The 26,096-nt window shown below is 38.2% G+C and overlaps 1 protein-coding gene across 2 annotated transcripts in view; it reads right to left on the reverse strand.

Annotated features, from left to right (window-relative positions):
- The window catches only part of pde4d (phosphodiesterase 4D, cAMP-specific), a 158,162-nt gene extending 135,072 nt beyond the window's left edge, over positions 1-23,090 (reverse strand). The window contains exon 1 of one of the 2 annotated variants that reach the window (XM_015029196.1): positions 22,858-23,090. In XM_015029196.1, the coding sequence (XP_014884682.1) occupies positions 22,858-23,048 (191 nt within the window). In that variant the 5' untranslated portion in view covers positions 23,049-23,090. Of the gene's footprint in view, positions 1-10,206; positions 10,529-22,857 lie in introns of those variants that run through there. The other variant, XM_015029194.1, reaches the window with a different exon arrangement.
- Between the last annotated feature and the right edge of the window lie 3,006 nt (positions 23,091-26,096).

The following is a 26,096-nucleotide window of genomic DNA, read 5'->3' on the forward strand; positions in this document are numbered from 1 at the left end:
GGGGGGGGGGAGGAAGAATTAAAAGCTGAACAAATATTTAAAAGCTGAGGGAATTATATTGCAGATTACTCACGATCCATAAAGTGTGAAGCTGTTTACGGCTGACCACATTTTCATCCTTCACTACACTTTAATATAAAACTCTCCTATTGTACAAAAACCTTGCCTCTTGCTCTGAGGCTAGTTATTGCATGTTTATGCCATTTAGCATGTATAGTAAGGTCACTAAGTTATTGCAACCACTGAGTTAGATAATATGCTTTAAAGGCACCATCAATTCATGTGAGTGACTAAATCACTTCTAGTGAGTTCTACTTTAATGGCACTGAAAGAGCCAGACGGAGCAAGACTATTCTCAGTTCTCAGCATCTTTATTACAAATATCTAAAGACGCACAATATTAAAACAAGTCGACTGATTACGAAAAATTTACCCTTTTTAATTTGATCGGCCTCCAATGGTGACCAGCCATCTGAAACCTAAAAACTTTGATCATTTTTTAATGAACACACCCCACAAAAGCATTACCCCTTCACACAAGAAACAAACAAAGAAAGAAAACATTCAGCTATTTACATCCCAACCAGCTATTTGAATCCCATTATTCTGTCTTCACCCTAAAGACAAAATAATATTGTTAATACATAACCCCTGGAATCTTACAGCTAAGAGACTCTTTTTTTGTCATCAATTGTTGCTGTTTTGCATAAATACTGATTGAATAAGCCAATGTTTTTTTGAAATATTTTATTACATGACATTCCAGTGAGTGAGATAAATGCAGCAGTCTTACAATGCTTAAAAACTCAATGAGATTGTGTTAATTTGACAAACTGTTACTGTAAGCCTTTGGAATGAAGAGATCATGTTTTTTTTTTTTGTTTTGTTTTGTTTTTTCCAAATCAGACTGGGGAGCAAGTGGTGGGTTGTACTGAAACCGCTCAGTGGTGAAGGAGGGTGAAAGAACTTTTTTGCAAATTTCTGCCACATAAATCACCACAAAGACAAATCTGAATCAGTCAAAATCGGTATCAAAAGGTTCAAGCCTTACAAAAACTAGATTAGCCACAAAATCAGAAATGGTGCATCTCGTTCAGATATCCTGAAAAAAAAAAAATTATAAGTCTTATCTGTCTCAAAGCAATTAGCAGACCTCACAGACCAACAGACCAGTTGCCCACTCAGCCCCAGTCTTTATCGCCCTTTTGAGTGTAATATGATCAGAGCATCACAGCCAGCCAAGAGCTAAGGGAATTACCCGGCATCAAGCGGGTAGTCTACAAAGCCTTTGGCTCACAGCCGCTTACAAGAAAGGCTGTCCTTCAAAAATGGTTTTCATGCATTTTATTAGCCCAACAGATGACCAGTGAGAGAGAGCGAGCGCCAGGAGAGAGCTATGAAAAGCAAATGCCTGTTCCTGCTGGTAAAAATGTCCTCTCTGATTCACATACACTGTCGGAGTTGTGAGATTTCACCATTTCTGCACAGTTCCTCTCTTCTAACAGACAATAATGTTTCCCCAGAGCCCGTTACACACAGTAGCTTGTGTTAGGTGCTGGACATTGTGTAGTTTTGACATTTAATGGATTTGTTCCCCAGGCAGAATTCACCTGCTCCATCCATCAGCACCGCTATAAACAGTTGATGTGTGCATTAAACATTAATTTTCCTAGTTGTTGCCCCCTGATTTCAGATTTATTTCGTTTGGTAAAAGATGACATCTCCTCAGTGAGCAGCCACACTTTTCCAGTCATGCAAAGTAGTTTTTTTTTCACATCTATGCCGATTTGTATGGACATATTAACTGTTTATTAAGCAAAACATGTTGTGCATGACCTCTTTCACTGACTGAAAAGAAGTCAATTAATATGGCACCTTTCTAACACTGAAACAGCTGGGAAATGAACAAAGTTTGTGTCAATTACTGCTTCACAAACATGTATCAGAAGCTACTTGCCCATTAAATAAAGGCACAAGAGTTCAAACTAAAGCTGTGGAGTCAGTTTTTCAACACAGTTTATTGATCAAATGTGTTCAGGTTTAAGAGATGATAAAAAGCCTCTAGGTACCAGAGAAATTATGAACAGCCACTCGACTTGTAACACCTTAGATGTCAACCAGGAGCGAAGTATTGCTGTAACATCTAACCCAGAAAGATAAGTGGATGACATGTGCTATTTCTAGGTCAGGCATGTGTCACTCAAGCCGGTTGTGCTCCATTTGAAAGAAACCATCTAAACTGTAACTGACCATGAAAAAAAAAAAAAAAAAATCAGCAACCCCATCAGTAACTGTTATATCAGTAAAACCAAAAGCTCTTCATGATGGCATAGCCTAATATAAAGGCAAATTAATAATAACAGTTAAACTGCAGCCATTTCCAGTCAGGTTAGCTGAAGAAAACCAGGTGAAACTTTCCAATGGCTGTTCTTGTGTTGAAATCAATATCAAGCAGTAGAACAGACCCCAATTTGCAGTAAGTGGGGGAAGAAAGAAACAGCATTTTTTAGACAGCCGTTCAGAGAAGTAAGAGCTCAAGTGGGAACATTATTGGTGGATTATCTCACCCTTTCATTTTGCAAGATAAATGGTGATAAGTTTTTCATCTGGCCTTAATGCTGTGGATATTCAATATTGTTTACTGTATCAGGAGGTCTTTCCATCTTACTTTTGTGTTACCGTAATTTATTTCTAAACATATAAGGAACAACACAACAGCTTAATTAAATGAAAAGAGGCACATGTTACCATCCTAGGAAATAAAAGTAGGACATGCATTTGGTATGTGTTGTGGATATCATACCTATGTTTGGGTCATATGTGCACAATAGCTGCTGACTTGTTCACTTTCTGTGCTGTCCTTAATACATTTCTAAGACTTTTCACTAACAGGAGCCAAACCTGAAGGGACTGTTACTCGGTGATCCACAAATCCCTCATGTAGCTCAGAGATTACATGCAGCTCAAACTGTAATATTCAGTGGCGCAAAAAGTGGGTATGCAGCGCATGCAACGCATAGGGGCGCTGCACCAGAGGGGGCGTCAAAACCCCGTCTGGAGGGGGCGGCATCCCGATGATGCCTTCGCATACACTTCACCGTGCCCTTACGTTCCTTCACGTCGCACACATGTAAATGTAAATGTAGCGAGTTTTACCTTTCACGTGTCTCAGGGGTGGGGGAGGTAGTGCGACCGTATGTTTTCTACGCTCCTTCACCCTTATGTACCTTCCTTTGGGGGGGGGCGCCGATTTATGTTTTCTCATCCACCTGAATAATATGTAGTTGCGCCCCTGGTAATATTAAATAACAAGAGCACAAATGTCAGTCTGATATTCAAATAATATCAGTCAATGTTCAATGACAAGTTGTGTGTTAGATGTATACTAGTTATGCCATTCTAAATGCACAATGAAATTTCTAATGAGAATGACTGCAATCAGTAATTTCCAAAACTAAATCAATTTCTTTTAATAATTCAGTATCAGTCAGGGAAACTTCAGCACTGGATCAAAGGAAACAAGGTACCAGGCCTGAAATAGTTTCTAAAAGTTCCAAATTGCAAAAGTTACAAAGATCATTCAAGCTAGAACTTTCACTCACTCACATAAAGGCATGCTGTTCAGGTATTTGCCGTTTCAGGGGTGCAGGTACTGTGCTTATAATTCATGTTCCCATTTATACTAAGACAGCTGATAAAATATGGGAGATTTTAAGAAGAAAATCAATTAAAAAATGAAGAAAATAAGCCTAGACAGCCAAAATATGAAACTAAAACTACACAGTAAGTCAAATTAGCTTAAGCACAATAGTGAAATATGAGCATGTAATTTTGCAGACAGATGCACTTCTGATACTTGAAATGTTGCTACCCCTGGACAAAATCAATTTCCACTACTAAAGCAAACAAAAAAGGTGCAGTGTCCCAAATCATTATGCACAGACTGGAGTACAGGCGTGAGTTAGAGAAATTTCACACGAGGACCTGTAACAATGTTCCCCACAGACTGAACAGTTCAGTGGCTCTCAGCATTTGTATGAGCCTGATTTTTCACAATGTTGAAGAGGAAATGGTGACTGCTAGGAATGCTGACACGTTCTCACAAAGAAATCACAGCATCTTGGAAAATATACGTGTGAGGACCCTACATATCTCCAAGCTAATTGGGTTTTAAAGAAATATTTTCTAAAGAGCAATTTAAAATTATCGATAGACATACTGCTGCACTCAAAGGCAACAAACTAAAAGTTTTGGGTTATTTTCTTCCTACATACCTGCCAAAAAAAAAAAAAAAAAAAAACACAAACTACTGACAAACAAAACTTGCTGCCAACGACATACCGACAAATCGCCTTTGGGCAAAGGCATGAAGACTATACAGTGACTGACCGGGGTATATGTTCATGCATACAAGTGTGAGCACCTCATGCAGAAAAGGGGGCTGACCAGCTCTGATTGGAGATTTAAGCAGAAGAGTTTAAGACAAAAGGTTGGCAACACCTGTTGTAGCACCGTGCTGCTCAAATAGTCAAAGAGATACACAACAGACTTGACATTACACGTAGTTGCTGCTCTAAAACTTACTTGGTGTATGAAGAGATGTGAAAGTTAAGTTATTAGATGCTAAAAGTCACATCGGTTTAAGATGTCATTTGTTTTGCACAATTTAAAAATTAAGCAAATGCTTACGTCAACAGTGCGTGAACAGCATGCACATAAGATTCAAGATGTCTTATTTTATAAATTACATCTGCCATTCTGACAAGGATAAAGCTGTCAGTGGTACATTGCTGGTCTAACACAACATGGCTAATGAAATTCCAAAAAGTCGCTTCTGTGAAACATGTGGCATAAATGCCCATCTGGGTATATAACAACAGCAATAATTCCCTGTATTTTCTTTGCAGTTGTATGTAACAGACTAGAAAAAAGTAGAGAAGTGGAAGAATACAGATGCATGCTTTTCAATTGTATTATACGCCTAACTAAAATCCAGCTCAACCAATTGCCTTCAGAAGTCACCTAATGAGTAAACTGCAGTCCTCCTACTCTTACAGTGCTTACTTGCAAAACCCATGTTACAAGTTTGTACCATTTTGAGGTGGTTTATCTAAAGATAAATTGTAGTTGTTATGGGACAAAATTCGAAAAAGTCCAACGGGTATAAATTATTTCATCAAGGCACTGTCATCTTACACTAACATCCTCCACATTATTTATTCAAAAGAAAAGGGAGGAACAATCAAACCTTTACTTAGCGAGGTTCTTTTACAGTCCTGTTATGATGTGACTCTAAGTTGGCTCTTTGATCTGAGAAAAATGTTTGCTTTAGTACCAGCACTGTTTAAGCACTGGAACCTGTTCCCTGGGAAAGTTCTACATAAGCACAAGTAAAAAAAAAAATCTCACAAGATGCAAAAATACTATAATAATTAGCTTCCTTGTCTTAAATCCTTTAGTTCTCTGGCATAAAACCTCACAAAGAAAATAATAGCTCTTCAGCTCATTACCCAGGCTACATAATGTTTGCTGATGAGCTCAACTAATGGAAAGTTTATGACCGCAATGTGTTCATTAGACCTTTTGAACTTGCTTCACTCCGAGAAGTGCCGCCATACAATGTATCTGAACTGCAGTGCTGCAGAAGCCTGTACACTATGTCTGTGATTAAGGCAGTGACTACAGATATTTATAGCTTTGTACCCAACAGCAGTTCCTGCCTCACTCATGAACACCCTAGGGATCTAATGACATAGCCAGGGGTTATTCTTCGTACTGGTTAAAAGCTTCACTCTGCAAATGCCATTCAGAGTAGGAGGACTGGCTGAAGTGAAAAAAAAAAGAAAGAAAATTCAGAGGCTGATAAGTACAGTACAGACTCAGTGAGTGGCGGATTGACTTCCAATCTTTATGTGAAGGGATACAAATACCCAAATGCAATAAACGTTATCCATCACCTCTTCTCCCTTTGAGATGCTTACATCATTTTTGTTTTGATATTTTGCCTCCCACTGAATCACCCCATCTTGAGTTGTGACTGGACAAAAAGGAAAGCAACCATAATATTCCTCTTCACTGACATCTCCAAAGATAATGAAACCCCCTGCAGCGTCCCCATGGCAGGAGCAGTCAAGTAGCAGGAGAGGAATGGGAGAGATGCCACCTCCACATCAAATGATGATCCAGATTTTAAACTGAGGTCTCATAGGAAGCCTGGAGCAGAACCGTGGCCCGACTGTGACTGCGACATGTCAGTCCTTTGACCTCAGGACTGCCGATCTTTGCACCACACCAGCTACTTCACCGGCAACAACACAAGTACCTTCCGGGCAAAAATTAACTGTCTCTCCCTATAGGTTAAGCAAATATCAGCAGCATGTGTTAAGCAAGTAGCTGGCACTTCTCATTAGCTTTCTACCAGGGTCCAGCCTCAGAAGTTGTTTGTATCTGCCTGTTATAATCAGCGTATTTGTCTTGTTAGGATGACTTGAAGCTATAACTCGATTGCAGAGGCTTGCATGTGAAGACGTGTGACCTTCTGGTGTCTTTTTAATTGCAGCAGTCGGTCGAAAACGGGATTTTAATGTAAACAACACATGCATCACACACCAGCAGTGTGTAGGTTTAGGAATCCCTTAAATGAAGCGAAAGAAGCTTCCTTTGTCTTCCTAGAAGTCAGAACAACTTTATGCCTGCACTGAAAACACACAGTCTTGTTTTTTGTGTTTTGTTTTTAATGGCAGGTTAAGGTAGCATTTAAACAAAATGTGTGTTTTTCTTTAATATTTGCACTTACTGGCCATTTTTTAAGACAAATAATGAATAATCCAAAAATATCAGAGTACTTTTATTTATTTAGGCCATTTTATTTATTTAGGCCTGATGACTCGTGGAAGGATTACAATAAGGAAGAAAGAGCACTTAAAATACCTTAATCCATTAACTATCACCCTCTGAAACGCTTACATATAAGTCCATGGGTCCATAAGGACGCCAACGTTGTTAAATATAGCATGGTTGTTGGCAACAGATAGGCTGGTCTGAGTCTTTTAAAAACTGTTGATCAACTGTGAACTGTTTCCAGGGTTTTTCCACAGATGTTTTTTTGTTTTTCAGAGAAAAGACTAAACAAGAAAAAACATCTAGCGAGCATCAGTTTGTGGGCAAACAATGCCCTGTTGATGAAGACTGGTTGAGGCAACTGTAACTTAAATAACCTTCCTGTTACAACCAAGGTATGCAAAACACCTTCTCCAAACCATCCATGTCGTACTTAGAAACCGTTTGACTACAGCAGAGGAAGCTCATACAGGCCGTCAATCCTGTCAAGAAAAGAAACCGGAGACGACAATTTACACAGACACCAAAGTTGGACAAGAGCTAGGTGGAAAAGTTTTTCCTGGTCCAATGAATCTTTAGCAGCACCATTTAAACTGGCAGGTACCCACACATTATTTGTCACCTTTTTCCCATAACTGCCTGCTGAAATCTTCCTTTACTTACCCCTGCTGTTTGATTTTCCTCTCGTACCTTTATGATTCTTCTGTTGCGTACTTATGTATTTACATTTCTATGTGTTCACATGTTTATGTACAATTTCTTTAAAGGATTTTTGGCAAGATCATGTTGGTAAATGAGAACTGGCTCGCTAACATTTTACCTAGTAATGTAAAGTTGTTTTTTTTGAGGCAGTTCTAGAACTAATGAAAGATAAACACCTAACTGATGCACATAAAAATACAACTAATTAAATGTCTGTTTTAACAGTGAAGAAAGATGTGGTACACGGGGCCCACGGTTTGGATTTAGCCTGGTCTTAGTACATATACTGGAGAGCGATGTGTGCCTGTTACGCAATTAGCCTCCTGCGTGAAATCTGATTTGTTTGGGTTAATCTAATTGAAGCCTAATTTACCTCGTGAAGCAAATGTGAATGTTGTTTCAGTGGTCCACACTCCAGATGAACTGCATTCCTTATTTTAGAAATATCTGAATCAATTTTAAGATCACATGGGCGTTTTTAGTTCAGCACACCAATTTGCGCTTCCACCCTGTGTCCCAGGCGTCCGCTCCCTGTGTAGCCGTTTTGCCTCCGTGACAGTAGATGTTTTGTCCGACAGCCAGAGAAGCGAGAGGAGCCAGCGACACGCTTCCTATAGCCGACTTCCAAGGTGACTGGACCGGCGGGCAGGCATCACTCATCCAAACCTGCATTTATGGAAGAAAGAGCAACCGCAGGAAACTGCGAGCCATCTGACACAAACTTCCATCAGTAGTGTTCACTTCAGCCAATGAGCTTGAGGTGACCTTCTCAGATTTCATTACATTTGGTCTTTTTTTTTCTCCCTCCTTTCTCTCCCACTCTTCCTTCTTTCCCAGAACAAGTGAGTAATTAGAGCAGAAAATTTTTCCCCACACACCCAGGCTGTCTTTTGTGTCAGGCTGTATATGCAGACAGTTTCACTACAACAGCTGCAACTGCACAGAAAGACCCAGCATATGTTATAGGTGTGCTGTTCAAATCCATCCTGTCGTATATAGTCAGTGTGCCCTCTCAGGAGAGGTTGTGGTCATTGCGTAATTAAGGAAGCAATAACACCTCTCTTTATAGCGCATAGTGGCAGCCAAGGGACTAAGTAACATTTGGCTGCGTAGAGATACTAAACCTAAGTAGCATCAATCGCACAACACATTTTAACATCATTATTTTTGCAGAAAAAGGTGACAAAATGTGATGGGTTCAGGTGCCAGCCCATTTTAATCTTTCCTCTGACCTTTTACTTTTCAAAGCCAGACAATTACTCCAAGCAATCTTTGTCACTGCAGAAGAAAAAGCAATACGGAGGCATCATTAAATGGACCAAAGATATTTATTGATGTCTTTGGTTCATTTGAGATCAATAAGTAAATTGATTTGAGATCTGTAAGTAAATTGATATATGTTTATCAATTTACTTACAGATCTCTCTCTCTCTTACATATATTTACATATATATATATATATATATATAAATATATATATATATATATGTGTGTGTGTGTGTGTGTGTGTGTGTGTGTGTGTGTGTGCAGTTTTTCACTCACTGTTTTTTAACTCCAATTATTTTGTTTGTAAACATACTTGCCAACAGTATGTGCTCTGATGTACTTTTTTATTGAAATATGTTGGTTCATATTTTGACAAGTTAATTTCTTTCCTAAAGGACTAACACTTAAAGGGGAAAAGCTGCTGTAGCTTCTTTCATGAGAAAAAGGTTGGAGGATTATCTATTTATTTGTGTGTACTATGATGGATGTAAAAGAAACATGCACTTCAAAGTACATGCTGTTGATTGGTTGGTTTTATGGACCAAAAATTGTTATCCTTTTTAGAGGGAACTAATTTCCAGTATTTAACGTGCATGTATAAAACTATCCGCAATACATTTAATTTTGTATGTTGTAGTCATTAAGAAAAAAAATTTAAATCAGGCAAAATTTTAGTTAGTTGAGACTTCCAAAATGAAAAACATTTAAAAAAAAATCTGAAATAGGTATCAGTCAGTGACCGGTCAGTGCAAGATTCTCAAAGAAAATCTATTCAATTTCAACATTCCCTTGTTTAGGACTCTGAATCTTTACAGGGACAAAAGTCTGAAAACACATCTAAGTATATGGTTGTTATAATTCTTAATTAATTATGTATGTGTTCTTATTATAACCCAGTCCTCATAAGGCTGACACGTCTTGCCTGACCTAAATCAAACGGCCAGCTAAGCATCTGAAAGCGTCAATGCTTAGAATACTTCAAAAGGGAGATTAGCTTAATTTATAATCATTTTAAGTGGGTTTGGGATAATAATAGTGTAACAGTTTATTTTATTTATTTTTTTTTTTTGCATTATTCCTTATGCTATCGACCGAACTGCATGTGACATTTACTAGTTTAACCTTTGTCCCCGCGTCTTTATCAAAGCTTTGCGAATTTTTTTATTTTTTTATTTTTTTATTTTTTTTTTTTTTGCTTAGTGCATTTTTAAAAAAAGTCATGTAAAACTAAGGGTGCGTAAAAAGAAACAAAGCCAAACCTAATCCTCTAAAAGTTGCTACTAAATACAAGCGCATCATTTTAGGTCCACAACGCCCATCTCCACCGCCGGAGATTAAAGAGAAACAAGCTGAGGAAGAGCTGTTTCCTCTTTTGTTGTTGTTGTTGCTGCTCCTTACCGTCGAAGACCTTGAAAGGAGGACGGCCACGACATCCTGGATTTCTTCAGCCCGGGTCGGTGCCCCGTGTCCACGGCGTAAGTCCGGTCCATGTTCCTCGCGCTGAGGTACCGCTCGGTGTCCGAAAAGCCTCTTTGTCTCACGCGGTCGTTCTTGCGTACTGCCAGCGCGTGGCGGAGCGGAGAGAGCGACGCCTGGTTCTGCTGCCTCCACAGATGTTTGGGCGCCTTTGCACTCACGCCTGCTCCGCCGGCGGCAACCAAAGGAGCCGTCCCCACCGTCCCGCAAGCAGGTTCCATCCTCACTGATCCCGTTGTTTGTTTGTTTGTTTTTTTTTTTTAAATATCTATATATATAGATTTTTTTTTCAAGTGAAAATAAACACTTTCTAAACATGAAATCGGAAGAGGTAAAAATAATATTGTGAGAGATTTCCTCAGGTCAGGTTTTTCCCCCCTTTTATTAAATAAAACATAGAAGCAGCAAAGTAAAAACAATGTTCCTCGGTTTCACGTCCAGTATGTTTTGAGTTCAACTCCATCAACTTTGTCGTTAAAGTCACGCGCAAACGGGACAGAAGGAGCCCAAATTGAATCCATTTACAAATTACGAGGCAAAGCTCTGTGGCTGCAGTTTGGACAGGGGGAAACTGTCCCAGAGTAAGCTTACAGAAAGGAGTTCACAGCTGAGCCCGGTGTCCATCTGCTCCCGGCTTTGTCCGTGCATCTCTGCAAAGTGCATGTGGTCATGCGGCAGCTGTTCAGGACAGTAGTCCCCAAGAAACGTGCAAAACTTCTGAGGGTGATGCCATCCGGACGTATCACCATTGTTCCTGCTTCTAGGTTTGCCTTGCAGGAACGAACAGCCGACCGGAATATATACAACAGGAACATACATTAAACATGAGGGACCCACCCCGAGGTACCTCCCCTAAAATCACCCCGAGTAAAGCAGGATGTGGGATCGGGCATGGAGCCAGGTGGTTAGATGGTGAACAGGTTTCTCCCAACAATAGCAGGCTTTTGTCTTTTCTTTTCTTTTTTTTTTTCTTTTTTTTTTTTTTTTGGTGTTGCAAAATTGGATAGACAGCAAAATGCTGAGCTTATGTGTTCCATCATACAGATAACACATAAAAAATAAAAAATAAAAAGCTGATCGGAGTAAATAATTAAACTGAGACTGTGCAGGATATGTGTCCATCACTGCAGGTTACACAGGAGTGCAAACACCCAGTCCATCTCGTTAAACTTCCCCTCCTTTGCTGTTTGCCATCAATTCCAGGGCAAAGGTGGACTCATCTTTCCTTCATTTTGCCCTCCCCTAACGCTCACAGTGCAGCTCGAGCCTGTTTTCCTGGAAGCTATAACGCTGTTGGCAATGCGGTCGCACATGTTCTAGCAGCAGAAATATAATCCTCCAGGAACAAGGAGAGGGATAACGGAAGTGGCAGGTATGTGTAATGGTGGCAGGATGGCACAAAGCACACAAAAGACTGTGAGCACAAGCGTAGCATCCAGGTGGACTCCATGTTAAAACTCCCAGACAGAATCGTGTTATATGGAGTCCAACCCATTTGTAGCAAAATGGCAATCCTTCAGTGAACTTTTCTTGGGTTCTGGATGCCTGCAGCAAAACTATCGAGCTACCTGTGAGAACATTGCATAGTGAGCAAAAGGCTAAATAAAATTTCCCAGATTTGAGTTTCAAATACCAGCTATCCTGCTGTGACTTGCAAAATTGCAGAATAATTATGCAATGACTGCCAAAAATGATCTCTTGATGATCAAGAACAATAAAGGTAGGTCCTCTGCTCTCTTTATGCACTTTGTAGCATGTCTCATGCATAATGTTTTGGATTTCTATGACTGCTGTACTGGCATGCAACATAACTGAGACTATGGCATCAGAATGCAATGTTTATGTGTGGCGACCATAAACAGAAATCAGTAACACACTAAACTCTGGGAAGAAACAGAAATAGATTGATCCCAGTTTGAGGGCTAAAGAAATTAATCCTTAGTTTCACCAACCAAGTTAGACTCCAGCATCAATAGGTTTTCAGAAATATATTCTTACGCAGACATACCCTCGGATCTTCGTCTTTCTGATTTTTATTTTGTTCATCTCCGTCTGAGTTGCATTCCTCGGGGAAAAGGTGCTTCAGAATCCACCTGAGAATGTTGTCATAAGTCACTCTCTCTCTGCATGCTGTTCACTAAAGCCAACCAATCACCTTGAAAGTGCCTTCTTTCCATCAGTCCCAGTTGATTTGAAATTTTGCTATCTATCATCAGGTTTTACAACACCCACTGGCTATTAAAAAGTTTACTTTGCGGAAATATTTTTGTACACTTTTAAAATTTGGTTAGTGTTTTTAATCCTTCTTTAGAAAATCAAAGTTTTATTAATCTGCCCCTTTTTTTTCTAATTGATGTATTGGTAAAAAAAATTAATACATAAATAGGCACCTCTGCTATGTGCTTTAAAGTCAAATGTCCGGTTCCTGTAGCAAAATGTACTCTGACAATGACAGTGACTGAATTTGTGAATGCATTTCTTTTCTATTTATTTCAGAAAAAGAAACATATCCAAGTAAATTACACATAAATAGGTTTATTTGATTTTTGAAACATCATTTTTTAATTTCTTTTCTTTGGTATACATTTCATCAGGAGTTTTTCTTTGTTTATGTTGTGTTTGACTGTTGGATTGAAGATACAAGACAGTCCCTGAGGTAAGTATGGTACAGTCAATAATTAGTGATTTCCCCTGACTGCTCCAATACAGATCTCATTATTCTCACTGGGGTTATCAGCAATGCTTGGCTAACTCAAATAAGCAAGTTCTTTGGTTGCAACAATTTCGTGAACATTCACAGACATAATTATGATTGGCACAAGTCAGGAAAAAAAAACATATTTGTGCATAAATATTTTTGCAGTACAAATTATGCTTGTTTGCTGCTTTATGTTCCTTTAAACATGGAAAAATTAACCTAATCAGTTCCTCACACTGAGCAGTGCAGAATTTTAATTAAGAGGAGTGGGGCGGGGGAAAGAGCTGGTGTTTGACTGGTATCAGAGGGGGAAGAAAGATTTGTACGTCTGAATCTGAACGATCGTGAAATTGTTCTCTTCAATCTGATTCCTAGTATAAAACATACAATCCACATGACAACGTTTTCCTTTTTAGGAAATTTATACTGCATTCAGATTAGATTAATCTCTCGTAGTCCTTGGCTGTTCATTTGGATCAGACAGTCTCAACACATAGTTTTGCATATGTACTTTTTTTCTTGGCTTATTTGTTGAAACTTGTCTATGATGCAAATGCAGAGTCACGGCTTCCCGAACACAAAAACGTTCATGTCTATGTAAATGGAGCAACGTTTCATCTACTGTTTATCAGCGTTGCGTCAGTTGTTGTGCCAGCGAATCGCGGTCTCTTTGGACCCGTGGCTGGCAGTGGAGTCGGTTGATGTTTATGTGGGACTATGCTACAAGTCCAAACGCAGTGAGTGATATTTCACAGAAATCTAAAGTGCTTTGGTGGCTGCAGAAAGACAGTACAACAACAGAGATTGTCCTTGCAAAAGTATTCATACTCCTTTAGCTTTTGGATTTTGCTATGTCTCAAGCACAAACAGCATAATACATTTGGATTTTGTCTGCCTGTGAATAGCTAAAACCCATAAAAGTTTGAGCCCTCCTCTCAGAAAGCGAATACCTGTCTATTTTAATTGTCCAAGCATCAAATGTATCTTGATCTGCATTAATATCCACAGTGGAAATATCCTTAGCACTACCGGCTAGTAGCGTGCCACATGCTATTCCAGGTATTTCAGCTTCCCAGTTTCTTTTCAATATTTTAGGTATTTGCAAATAGATTGATTTTAGGTGACTACTTTACAAAGGCTTAATGAAAATCTGGACCTAAAAAATAATGCTTAAAGATACTCTCCATCCAAGCTGACCGAGTTTGAATTATGTTGCAAAGGAGAATGACCAAAAGAGTCCAGTGCCTAGATGTGGAAAACTGGCATAGACATACCTGAGATACTTTCTCCTGCAATTGGAGTGAAAGGTGGTTTTGAAACAAATAGATTTAGCAGGGCTGAATGTAAATTCATGCCACATTTTTCAGATTTAATCTGCCCAAAAAATGGAAAACTATGGATAATGGACTACCATCAAACTGCACATATGGTGAAGGGTTATTGCTGTAAAGTAGAAAAACTGTTCAAAGTTTCCAAGGGCCATGAATACCTCAACAAGGCACCTTTTGTAGTAAGAAAAAAATGTTTTTGGCCTTGCAATAAGGGGCTGAGATTCTTATTCAGCCACCTACAAATTTAGTGTAACAAATTTCTCTCGGAAGTTGAAGATGGTGCATTTAATGGCATGTCCTCCATCCAGAATGCCAGACTCCAGCTGACTGATGAACAAAGGAAGTGCAGCTAAGATGTATACCCTTTGTTAAACACTCTTCCCATCACCAGTTTCCTCTCTGGATGTGTTCTGATTTGAGCCAGTCAAATTTCATCTATGAGATTTTTGTCTGACAGTTTGACTAAATTCAAAACACCAGGATTCACGAACCTCATATTGTAAAAGATGAAGTCAACAGAGCATGAGACATTGTGTTTTTTACACATGAACTGGCCACCTTAGAGTCTTAACCCTATTTTAACACAAGATTTGCTGCACAGGGTATGACTCATCTTAAAAACAACTTTAAAATGAAAAAGAAGTAAAAGTCTTATCTGCTCGGTCAGATTAGATGAGTGTCAGTGAATATCAGTTAACTTTTGCCACAGATTCTTAATGCTAGTTTTTCCGCCATGCATGGCATTTTACATGTATTGTTCTTGACGTTTTGTTTTTCTAAGTGTTTGCTGTGTCCCTGACATGGCTTGCAATGGGAATTCTTACAGACTTCTAACTCTCACCAATCTTTCTTAAAAGGTCAAATATTATCCAAAATCTTACCCCGGACTTCTCTGGTGTGTGTGGGTTTTTTTTTTTTTTTTCACGATGCTGTTCTGTCATCAAAGTTCTTTAAAAATATGTCAAAGGAACAACTGTATTTATATTGAAATTAAACTGCAAACGTGGTCTTGCTAGAGTAAAGGCACAACATGCATCGTCAAAATACACTGAAGACTGCAGTTAGTGGAAAATCTGTTTAAAAAAAATCAACACCTCAATACTCAATAAATACTTTTGCCAGACATGTCGTGCCTGTTCGTTTGTATTCCAGGCAGTGAACCTGTCTAAAGAGTTGACAAAATCCAAACCAGCTTTAAAATCACTGAAAAAAATCTATCGCATCTATTTTAAAGTAAAGCCTCTAAAAGATCCACATTATATTTCTGTAAATATGACAGAACTCTTTATAATGATAAAATGCTAATTCAGCTAATACAACATCTGTAACATCAAAGTTCACTGACAGTCAGATGGAGGCTGAGCTGCCTCTACATCAAATGCCCTATGCCTTTTTTTCCCCCACATTATCAGAACAGCAAGATGAATTATTCAGTATTGACAATGTTTCTTCATTATGAGTGGCAGGCTCTGTCACAGATACAGGTGACTGAACAATGTAGATGTTCAATGCATCTATGCGGCAGGCAAAATTGCCAAATTGAGAGAACATGTTCTTGTGAATCACACAGCAATTACAAGGAACAGGAGACAGTTTCCACAGATTTGCCGTGAAAATAGCTTTGCTCGCTTGAAATTTAACTACTGGCAACTTATTTTATGTTGTTTTTCTAAGTTTTTGTCATGCTTTATTGCCATTTAAAATACACTTACATAACTGTAATCATGTTTTTTGTTTTAAACTGTGAAGTTCAAACAGCATTTTGCTATATTAAGCAGAAACTGACAGCTCATTTGTTGTACCTAAGGTCCCATCATCATCATCTGTGGTAAAAGCACAGAGGGAGAGCTAGAAATGTGAAGGATGAAGCTGGTGTATTTTCCTTCTCATCTGGCACATTAGCAGCCACTGCACAGAGGTATGCAGGTAGCACTATGTGTATAAGTAAGATTCAAAGCCCTTTCGAAGACTGCCATCAAGATCAAAGTTGAGTCAGAGAGGACCATCATTGTCCCCTGTGTAAATGAGAGGATTCTGTCATGTTTCAATGGAGACAAAGTGGGATTTTAGATTTGACAGACAGCTTTGACCACTGACTTCACAGGCTGCTTTAAACTTACTGGCTGTACTTCGATTTCCAAACTGCATCATGATTTCCCCACTGGACCGCCAGCTCCGATAGAGAAGGCTGGTGGGTATATATAAAACCCTCCAGGAAAAAAAAAAAAAAAAAAAAAAAAAAAGCCAGGAAAAATCGGTTTTTCCTTTGCCAAAACTGACTTTATCCACAGCGCTGTGCTAGCAAGAATCTCCAGACAGAAGCTGATTATTTCCCTAGATTTGTTTTCCAACACATTCGAGGGTCATAAATAAATAGCAGACACAGTATGTGTAAAACTGCTTTGTGTTTTACTTTGAAATAAAATCCACTGATTTCTGGTTGCCTTAGCTTGTTATGTCTGTAACGTTCCCTCTTTTACTGTCAGGATTGGTAAGTCACAGAGGTGAGGAACAGAAATCTGTTAGACCTCAAATGTTTGATGAGTCACACCGTTTGAAGCCAGATGGGGAACATTTAAATACCAATGCTTTGCGTGTTATTAAGCCATTAACAGCAAGGATACTTTCCTTTGCTGCAGACTGATTTCATATTTTGCTTTCTGCCCTTTCTGATGCTCTCTGTTCCTATGCAAGGACACCCAATTTGTTACAAAGCTGACTTTCTGTGACAATAGACATTGTCACCTTTTTTAATTACCACTCTCTCTTTAGGAATAAAACAGAAAGTGCAGATGTAAAAAGTAAACTAAGACTTCATAGCTGCAAGAGCATCATTTGCGGGTACATACAGTTGCACTAATTGATTTTGCCAAAATTAATTGATTTTGCCAAAATCAATTAGTCCATCACTAATTTAATTTTTTCAAAATCAATTAGTAATGTGGATGTAAATATTGGCTGTTTAAAGGATGTGAAAGATGATGGATTGATTCTTTCCGTTCAGTAATTCATTCTTAGATGAATAATAAATGAGAAACGCCTCAGTGGACGTATTTTTTTAATGGAGGTAATTTAAGTAAGCTTTGGTTCTGTCCCTGTACTTGCAAAGCATCCCTTGGAGCATTTCAAAACCAGAAGGTCAGTTTTCTGAATTTACAAGCCAGAAAACAATTGACTTACAACACCTTTTGCACAATTTATCTCTTTTGAGACATTACTGACTAAAATATCAGGTACACCTCACAAAAGAATGAATTTTACCTTTTGTGACATCGCTACTTCATTATTTTTATAAAGCGGTTGGAGCAGCAAGCCTTGTTTGTTTTCTTCTTTTGCATCAAAACTACCACCACCTTTTCAGTAGATGATGTTTTTAATACAATCTGTGTGTTGTGAATATCTCCGGTCATTTAGAAAAAAATATCAGTAATTTATAAAAACAAGCCTAAGAAATGGCTTGCAAAATAACCCACTTAAAATCAGGTAAACGGCATCAAAACAAATAAAGCCAATTTAAAATCTAGTGTGCTGCTTCACAACTAGACAGACAGTAATGCTGCCAACAAAAAGACTCTTCAATCTGTTGATTAAAGACCTCAGGGGGGAAAAAAAGCTCTATTTTTAATATCAACAATTTAATTCTCAGGGATTTTGATTAATGTGCGATTCTCCTTGCCATCAAACTCCACATTTTACAAAACAGACTGGCCTCTTGGTTGAAGCTCCCTTAGTACTATGCTGCGTTTGGTTTGCTTAAGACTTTGGTGCATGCAGGAATTGTGAACACTCTTGGTAGTTTGAAAAGGTTTATTGATATCATAGATGGTTTGGCAGGTGGCAGGAGGAGCTGGATCCCCACTGGAAGAGAAGAAAGAAGCAAGTCTTCGATGTTTGAGATTTTTCAGGAGAAGGAGATGGGCAATGGAGAATGGAGTTTATCTTACTGTTTGGGAGGAGAGATGAAAATCTGAGGAGAGTTAAGTATATCCACAGAAGAGTTTGTGGTAAGTGGATGACTAGTTTGAGCAGAGATTTTTATCCGTTCTCTCTGTTCCAGTACTAGCAGGGGTGAATGAATACTGGAGGTTGAACAGGAATGTAGATGCATGACGAAGGTCGGTGTGGAGAACGAACAACGGAGAATCTGGAGAGGTCGAATGAGACCCTGGAGCTTGTCCAGGTAATTCCTAATGTCCTCATCAGACAGCGAAGAGGAAGAGCGATCGAGTAAGAGTCTATTTACAAAATATGCAGTCCAACAAAGGTCAAGCACAGATCATCACAAATGTGAGAAAACCATTTGCCGTCTACTTCAGGGAAACCGCTCTTCTAAATACTCCTTTGTAATTTTGGTCACATGCATTCCATCTAGACCACGAGTGCAAGTGACACCTCTCAGAGGAAAGACAAGAGAAACAACACGCACATACAAAAAAACCTCCTTCTCCTGCACAGAACATTGTGAACAAAAACACAATGCGCCCATGCTGAAAACCTGAGCAACACAATTCCAGCTCGTTGTAACACCTTCCACATTTGGTCTCGTCTGTTTTCAAGTGCCCTCTTCAGTGTTCAGTGCAGTTGGGTTTAATTAACTACGGTCAATGACTCAGTGTTCTTCTTCAGTCAGAACTTCAAGACATGTTTTGGCCTCATCATTGTGCTGCAGTTTGAGTCAGGGTCCAGGTGATTCAGTGGAAAAATCCTGTACAAAAACAACACCTCCAGTCTGACCACCGCTATTATTTTCTATTCTGTTTGACTCATTACACATGCAGTTCTGGTATTGCCATGGATATAGAATGTGTATCTTTCAATTAGTGGGATCTTTCTTTTTTCTCTTCTCACACTTAACAGACACTTAACAGTGCAGTCTTGTATAATGGAGAGTTGATGAAACATTGTTGAAATAACAGCAATAGTGACTCAGAGAAGTGTTGGACATTCCCCCACCAGCTGTTGATCATTCATAAAATATTATTTTTGTTGTTTCTTCCGGCCTATTCATAAGCTTTTAGCTATTTGTCCTGTTATAATCCCTGTGTAATGTCATCAACCTTCTGCAAGGAATCTATTAAAAACTCCTGCTTTAATTCAATTATTCCAGCCCATGAACTTGGGTTATCTATTCACTACTCCTCCACATCATCATGTGTCAGTTCTCCAAGCAAACACAGACAACACTAACCCTGATTAAAGAAATAATGAACTCAATTTTTTGAAATTTAATTGGAAAACACTTAATGTGGGGAACTCTTAGTTATCACTCATGACTGCGAGAGAAACACAACAAACAAACCTTCTGCCTCAAATCATAATATTTCATCCTTTATTGCCTCAAGTTTCTGTCTAAATGCTAATCGCATATAAGTAGAGTTTAAACTCAAATGAATAAGTTCATGAATTTTAACAGGAGTGGACTAGGACTCATCTGAACAAGCATCAGATGAGGAGCTTCTGAAGGATTGTAGCCAGTAAATAAACTTCTCTGCTGATTAGTTATTGACCACGCAATATTTCATGGACACTGGAGCCAGTTCTCCTAGATTGGCAGACAGGTCGCCCTTTTTGACTGAATCCCACACAAGTACATGGAAAAGCCATACAAACTCCAAATACTCCTGTTTGGGATTTGAATTCAGAAACTTCTTGCTTCTTGATTAGAGATGGTAAATATTACAGTAATTGGAAAAAAAAATATATATATATATATATTTTCAGCCATTTACAATGTAGGACAAGCACAAATGAAAGCCAAATATCAAGTACATGACACTAATATTCTGTCAGTGCTTCTCTTTTAACTTACTTAACAAAGATCTATAGCTTTAAACACTTCTGTGACTTTATACAAATCTGAAATTATTGCAAACACAATTTGGTTTCGAGCTCAGCCAGGCTGCCACAGGTTTGAAAATTATCAAAGGGAAAGTAGATTGTTGTAGGAACTCTCATTATCTAAGTTTCTTCAGTTAATGCTGTTGTGCTGCTCTGTGGGTTTTGCAGCGTTGTTATAGCCAGACGTGTTGTGTTGTTGCGCTACAGTTTTATGGAGTTGCTGCTTAAGGTTTTCAATATTGATTTTCATTTTAATAAGCACCGTTTTTCAAAAATTCAGCTCCAGAGGTTGCTGGGTGGTCTTTAGAACAAAGCAGTCTTATTTATCGGCTTTTCGAAGTTGCTTGCTCTGATGCTAATACCCTAACAGGTGGCTCTAGATGAGATTGCACTTCACAACAGACCTAAAGATTATATGCAACATCTTGCTGCAAACACTGAAGGACCTGAGCTTCCTCAACAAGGAATGTCTGTAATATCTCTTAATTTAAAAAGGCTGAGCAGGAATACTGTAAAGTGCTGGAGATAATCCAACATATTTATTTTTTGTGAGCAAAACATATTTTATTTTGGGAGTAAAATGTGTTATGTTTTATAATCAGCTCAATATGTTTTACTCTTCCCCTCTATTATTTTTTTAGACATATGTATGTATTTAACACATCAGAAAACAGTATATTTTAAGATACAAACTAAGTGTCTGGAGTTGTCAAATTATTTTATATCTCAAATTGTTACTGAAAGTAGAAGTCTCCCTGAAATCTTATGTCAGAGCTAAAATGCTTATATTCATGATTACAGTTTTGTATTTATTCCAGCTTTTCCTGAAGAAAATGTGGATCTAACATTTGATTAAGGAAGCAAAGGAAAAGAAAATATGATAACTCATTTTGTAAGTTTGCAAAATTTGCATGACAGTTTCATTACAATGTGAAGAGGCAGAATATTAGCTAAAAAACCCAGAAATAAACATAACACCAAAGTTAAAACTGATTTGTATGTCATAACTAAAATACTTATTTAGTCTCTGTCTTCTCATTTGGCATCCAGATCAAATCAGATTAGTGACTCTGATCTGATCTGATCCAAAACAATAAGTTTTCCTAACAAATGTAGTAACAAAATATATGACGCAATTTGCTAGAGTGACTCTGACAAAGCATGCCAAAGACAAAGAGCTGCAGTGAGGCTGAAATGTTCCCCAATACTTTCTTAGTGAGAAGGTGAGAGGTGTTGGTGTAATCATTGGAAAATGGAAGAAATATAATATTGACGGTTCCCCTCAATTTGAAGCTCTATTCAAGAATTTGTCTCAAGCAGTGAGAACTTAGAGAAAGGTGGGGAATTAGGCATGTTGCTGATCTGAAGACAGTGCAGACCAAAGTCATGACATGACAATTTTAGGACACATACAGACCAATGGATGGTACTCTGAACTAAAACTAACTAAAACTTTATATTCTCATGCAGAAGACAAAAGATGGGTGATGAATTTTGCATCACTGGCCTCTCTGAATACCAACAGTACCAATTAATGAAATCCGGCATTGTTTGTACATTGAAGTCAGTGTCTTTGACAACCAGGCTTTTCTCCGTCTCCCTCAATAGAACTTGACATATTGATCTTTTTGATTGTGTTTCCACTTCTGTCTGGGAGAGCTTTGAACACAACTGATTAAGTTTCTGTTCAGCAAGGCAGAATGACGTCCACAGAATCCATCAGTCTAGTTATGATTTTATGGTAAAAGGCCTGCAGATGCTCTGCAAAAAAATACATAACTTCTGTATCTGTGTTGCAGTTCAAAGAGGGTGAAAAAAAAAAACCTCACATCTTGAATTTGTTTACATTTTATCATCTTGCAGCTGCCAACTTCAGTCTTCAACAGACCCACACAAAGTAGTGCATAAGTGTTTCACAGAAATAAAATGAGACATTGCTTTTTGATTTATTTACAAAAAGAATTCTAACTACTGATAATTGCAACAACACATCAGGGTAGGGTAAAACTAGCTTGCCTCATGACGGACTACACCCAGCTCACGTTCTCTAGTAGTGGGTGAACAATCCAACGCTTGGTAAATTCTGCTTCACAATGACAGGAAGAGCCGACATTAAAGGAGCTTTGAGATCCCCAAAGCTCAGGGTATTGTTTTGCAACTTAAGGACGCTTTAAACAAAGTTTTGATCCCACATCTTAATCCTAGACTCCTCTGCTGTGTTTTTTGGTCTTCATAATACAGCTTTTTTATTTATTTATTTATTTTTTTTTTTTTACACTCATGTTCTTTGACAAATTACTGAGTCCTTTGTAAAACTGGTGTAGTTTCTTTTTACAAGAGGCCCATTTCTCAGATTAATCGTACCTTTTGAAAATAAAAGCCTTTAAGCAGGTTCTAGACTTGCTTTTTAATCCCATATTTCTGTATTGAAATAGTTTTTTATTTGTGTGCTGTAATATAATTTTAAATGTTATGTTTTCATTAGATGAGAACAGAAAATGATCAGCGTCAACAAAGCAAAGGCTTTAAAACATTATGTAATTAATCTATATAATGAGAGATTTATCTGCTGGTTCTGGTCATGTGACATCACTGGACGCCACTTAGTGTTGCAGATTGGTTATACTGTGACTGACTAAGCTTTTCAGGTTTTATTCATTCTATGCCATGTAGTTGTTTGAGGCCCACTTGTCAACATCCTCCTACCTGGTGGTGTCAGCAGAGGTGATGGCGATGAGTGGCGGTGCTCGTAATGGCAGTGTTGTGGGCCGAGGTGGGACGGTGACTGTGTCCGGCTCGGGCTTTCGGTCGCAGTAGTACTGTTCAGCCTGTCTAAAGGCCAGGGGGGGTAGCTGAACTGTCCGGCAGGAGAGCCTCCGTACCATAAAGGGCTCCATGCAGGTGACGGGCCCTGGTTCTGGGGAGTCAGATGACTCATCAGACGCCTGTGGGAAAAGACATGGCTGTTAAAATCTGACATTGAGGAAGTGTCAATGTAATTACAAGTGCAGGCTTGTAATTACATTTAAAAAAAAGTCTAGATCTATAAAGGCTGGAAAAAACCCTGGATTGAATGTTATAAAGCACCAGTTACTTTTATATTATGTTGTCTCTTGTTCACACAATATCACCAATATCTAATCGAAAGCCTCACCAACTCACATTATGTTGAATATTAGATTAAATCACAAAGGCATCAGTCAGGTTTCTAAGGGCTTTAGCAACCACACATTTATTCAGGTCAGTGGCAACCTTCATTGATGTAAAACATATTCTCTGAAGCCCTTTCAATAGCACTCTTTTTATTTGAAAAATCTGGACTAAGCATGTGCTGTGACAAAGTGTGCTTAATACCACTTGAACTTTTAACAGTTTTTTCAAGGAACTGCCACATCATTCAATATACTATATGAGGATTTTCTTCTGATAGAAAAACCCAAAGTGGTGTACAATTGTAAAGATTTTTTATTGTTAAGAAATGTGGTGTGTGTGGGTGTGTGCATGTTTTGTTTCACTGCAGTTACAGCTGAAGGTCTTTAAGAATATGTCTCTGCTGACATTTTAAGTGTACAAGTTGAAATTTCTTTTCAGTATAGTTCATCTTCAGTCAAACTGGAGTAGGAGCATTTTTGAAGTCAATTTTGAAGTCTTACAGAAAACTCAGTCTTATGCATTTCCATCTTGGCCAATCTAACAGGCAAATGTTTTTAATCTAAACCATCCCATTATAGCTATAAGTATATTTAGGATAATTATCCTCCTTTAAGGTGAACACATATCCTTGCTGATGTGCCTTATTGCATATTACTGCCATCCCCATGTATAATTGGGGAGATAATATGCAGTAATATGCAGTACCAGGTTTCCACCACACAGCATTTTGCATGTAGGCCAAAATGGTTCATTTTAGTCCTGATTGGCTAGATAACTTCATTCAGTGCATTTCCTGTTTCCCATAGATGACTTGTGCAAAAACTACAACAAATTCTTTTGACTTTTTTCAGTAATTCAATCAGTTTGTCAGTTTTCTACATGATTTGTGGAGTGCACAGCTAACATTTGTCACTTGACTCAGTTTGAAGTTGTTCCACACTCTTGTTTTTTTTTTTTTTGTTGTCATTGTTGTTGCTGGATTGAACAGTGCTTTGAGAAATGTTAAAAGCTGAAAGCATACATTTATTACCAAACCCCACTTCAAACTTATTCACAACGTTATTCTTTTAATAGTAAGATATTTAGAAAATTATGTATAATTTCCCTTCCATCTCTCAATTTTAAACCACTTTGCATTGATCTCTCACAAAAGAAAGTCAGCAAAATCCCATACTACTGGAGTTTGTTGATGTAAAGTAAAAAAAAAAAATTCAAAGGCTATCAACAATTTTACATGGTATTACACAAACAAAGTATATAGAGTGAACTAAAGACAAAATTGCAGGAGTAATTCTCAGAATGCTTGCAAGAGCCTTGTTGAATTTTCAATATGATTAAGATTGTGCCCTTACTCAAAATAGTACATGAAGCCACTAGAGCAAGGCTGCCTATTTTGAATTTAATTAAAAAAAGTTTTTCTTTGCTGCATCAATAACCTTGCAGATACGGTTCCCAGCAAATGCAAATACAGTAGCCGTGCATTCAGGAATACACACCCGATAGTGTGTTTTATCAAATAAACAGCTACTAAGAGAAATTACACATCATGAATGAGAACACTGTACCCCATTTTTACTTGACAAGAGGTTCAAACACAAAGTGATTCACTGGAGAAGAAGTAGAAGCTTGAAGTGAAAATGACACTGTACAGACAAGAGAGGAGGAGAGTGGGGAGAAAAAAAATGGATAAGAGCTCCAGCTGAGGGCAGAGACAGCCGCCTGAAAAAATGAAAACTTTAAACGTCTGAGATGAGACGAGAGTGAGAAGACAGAAACTCATTTTACAGTGGCAAGTTAACCTGGAGGAAAGACATCGGGTGGTCAATAAACCATTAAGTGGTTATCAGAAAAGTTCATTCTGGTGCAGTAATGGCTGCAGCAGAGCCTTCCCTCTCAAAACACTCAGCTGAAGCAAGGTTAGCCTTGCTTACAATTTAATGCAACTCTTTTGGATGCTACTTTTGTAAATGAATTAATAAATATATTATATTCAGAACTAAAATCATTGAAGACAAGTTTCCTTTCCTAATGCTTTCAGGGGTTTGTAAAATTACTAAGACCCTCCGAATATTTTTCACATTTTCCCCCCTTAAGACCACAAGCTTCTTTCAAAATGGATTTTAAAGTGGAAGGAAATGATAGATGGTTTACATAATCATTCCCAATTAAAAGCTGGAAAGTCTGGCATGCATTTGTATTCAGCCTGTTTACTTTGATATCCTAAAACCAAAGTTTTATAGCAACTAATTGCCTTGAAAAGTTGTCTAATTAGTCAATCGAGCCATCCTGTGTGTATTCTAGCTTCAGTGTAAATCTAACTGGTCTGTGAAAAACCTTGGAGGTTTGTTGGAGAACACTGACAAACAAACAGCATCATAGGAAAAACCAAGCAACACGGCAGACAAGAAAGGGATAAAGTTATGTAGAAAATTTAATCGGGGTTATAAAATGAGAAAACCTCTTGGAGTAGTTTAGATCTGTGGTGTACAAAGTCACTCCTCAAGGGCTAGTAAACTGCAACTGTTTGTCCCTACAGATCAACATACCTGAATTAAATGACTGAATTATTATCCTCATTCACTCGAATTCAACAGACTCTTACTGACAGTTTCAGGTGTTTTTTTAGGCATAGGCAAATCTGACAGTTGCAGGACAGCCGCTGTTTCCTGGCTTCAACACACCTGAATCAAATGATTGGCTTGTTAACAAGCTTCCGCAAACTTGATCCCATTCAGCTGAAGTTAATTCCACCCATCTTCAGTGAACGTTGAAGGGAATGATGATCTAAGTCA

This window comes from Poecilia latipinna, unplaced genomic scaffold (genome assembly GCF_001443285.1).
Source record: "Poecilia latipinna isolate Pla-1442-1.1 unplaced genomic scaffold, P_latipinna-1.0 Scaffold146, whole genome shotgun sequence".
NCBI lineage: Eukaryota > Metazoa > Chordata > Actinopteri > Cyprinodontiformes > Poeciliidae > Poecilia > Poecilia latipinna.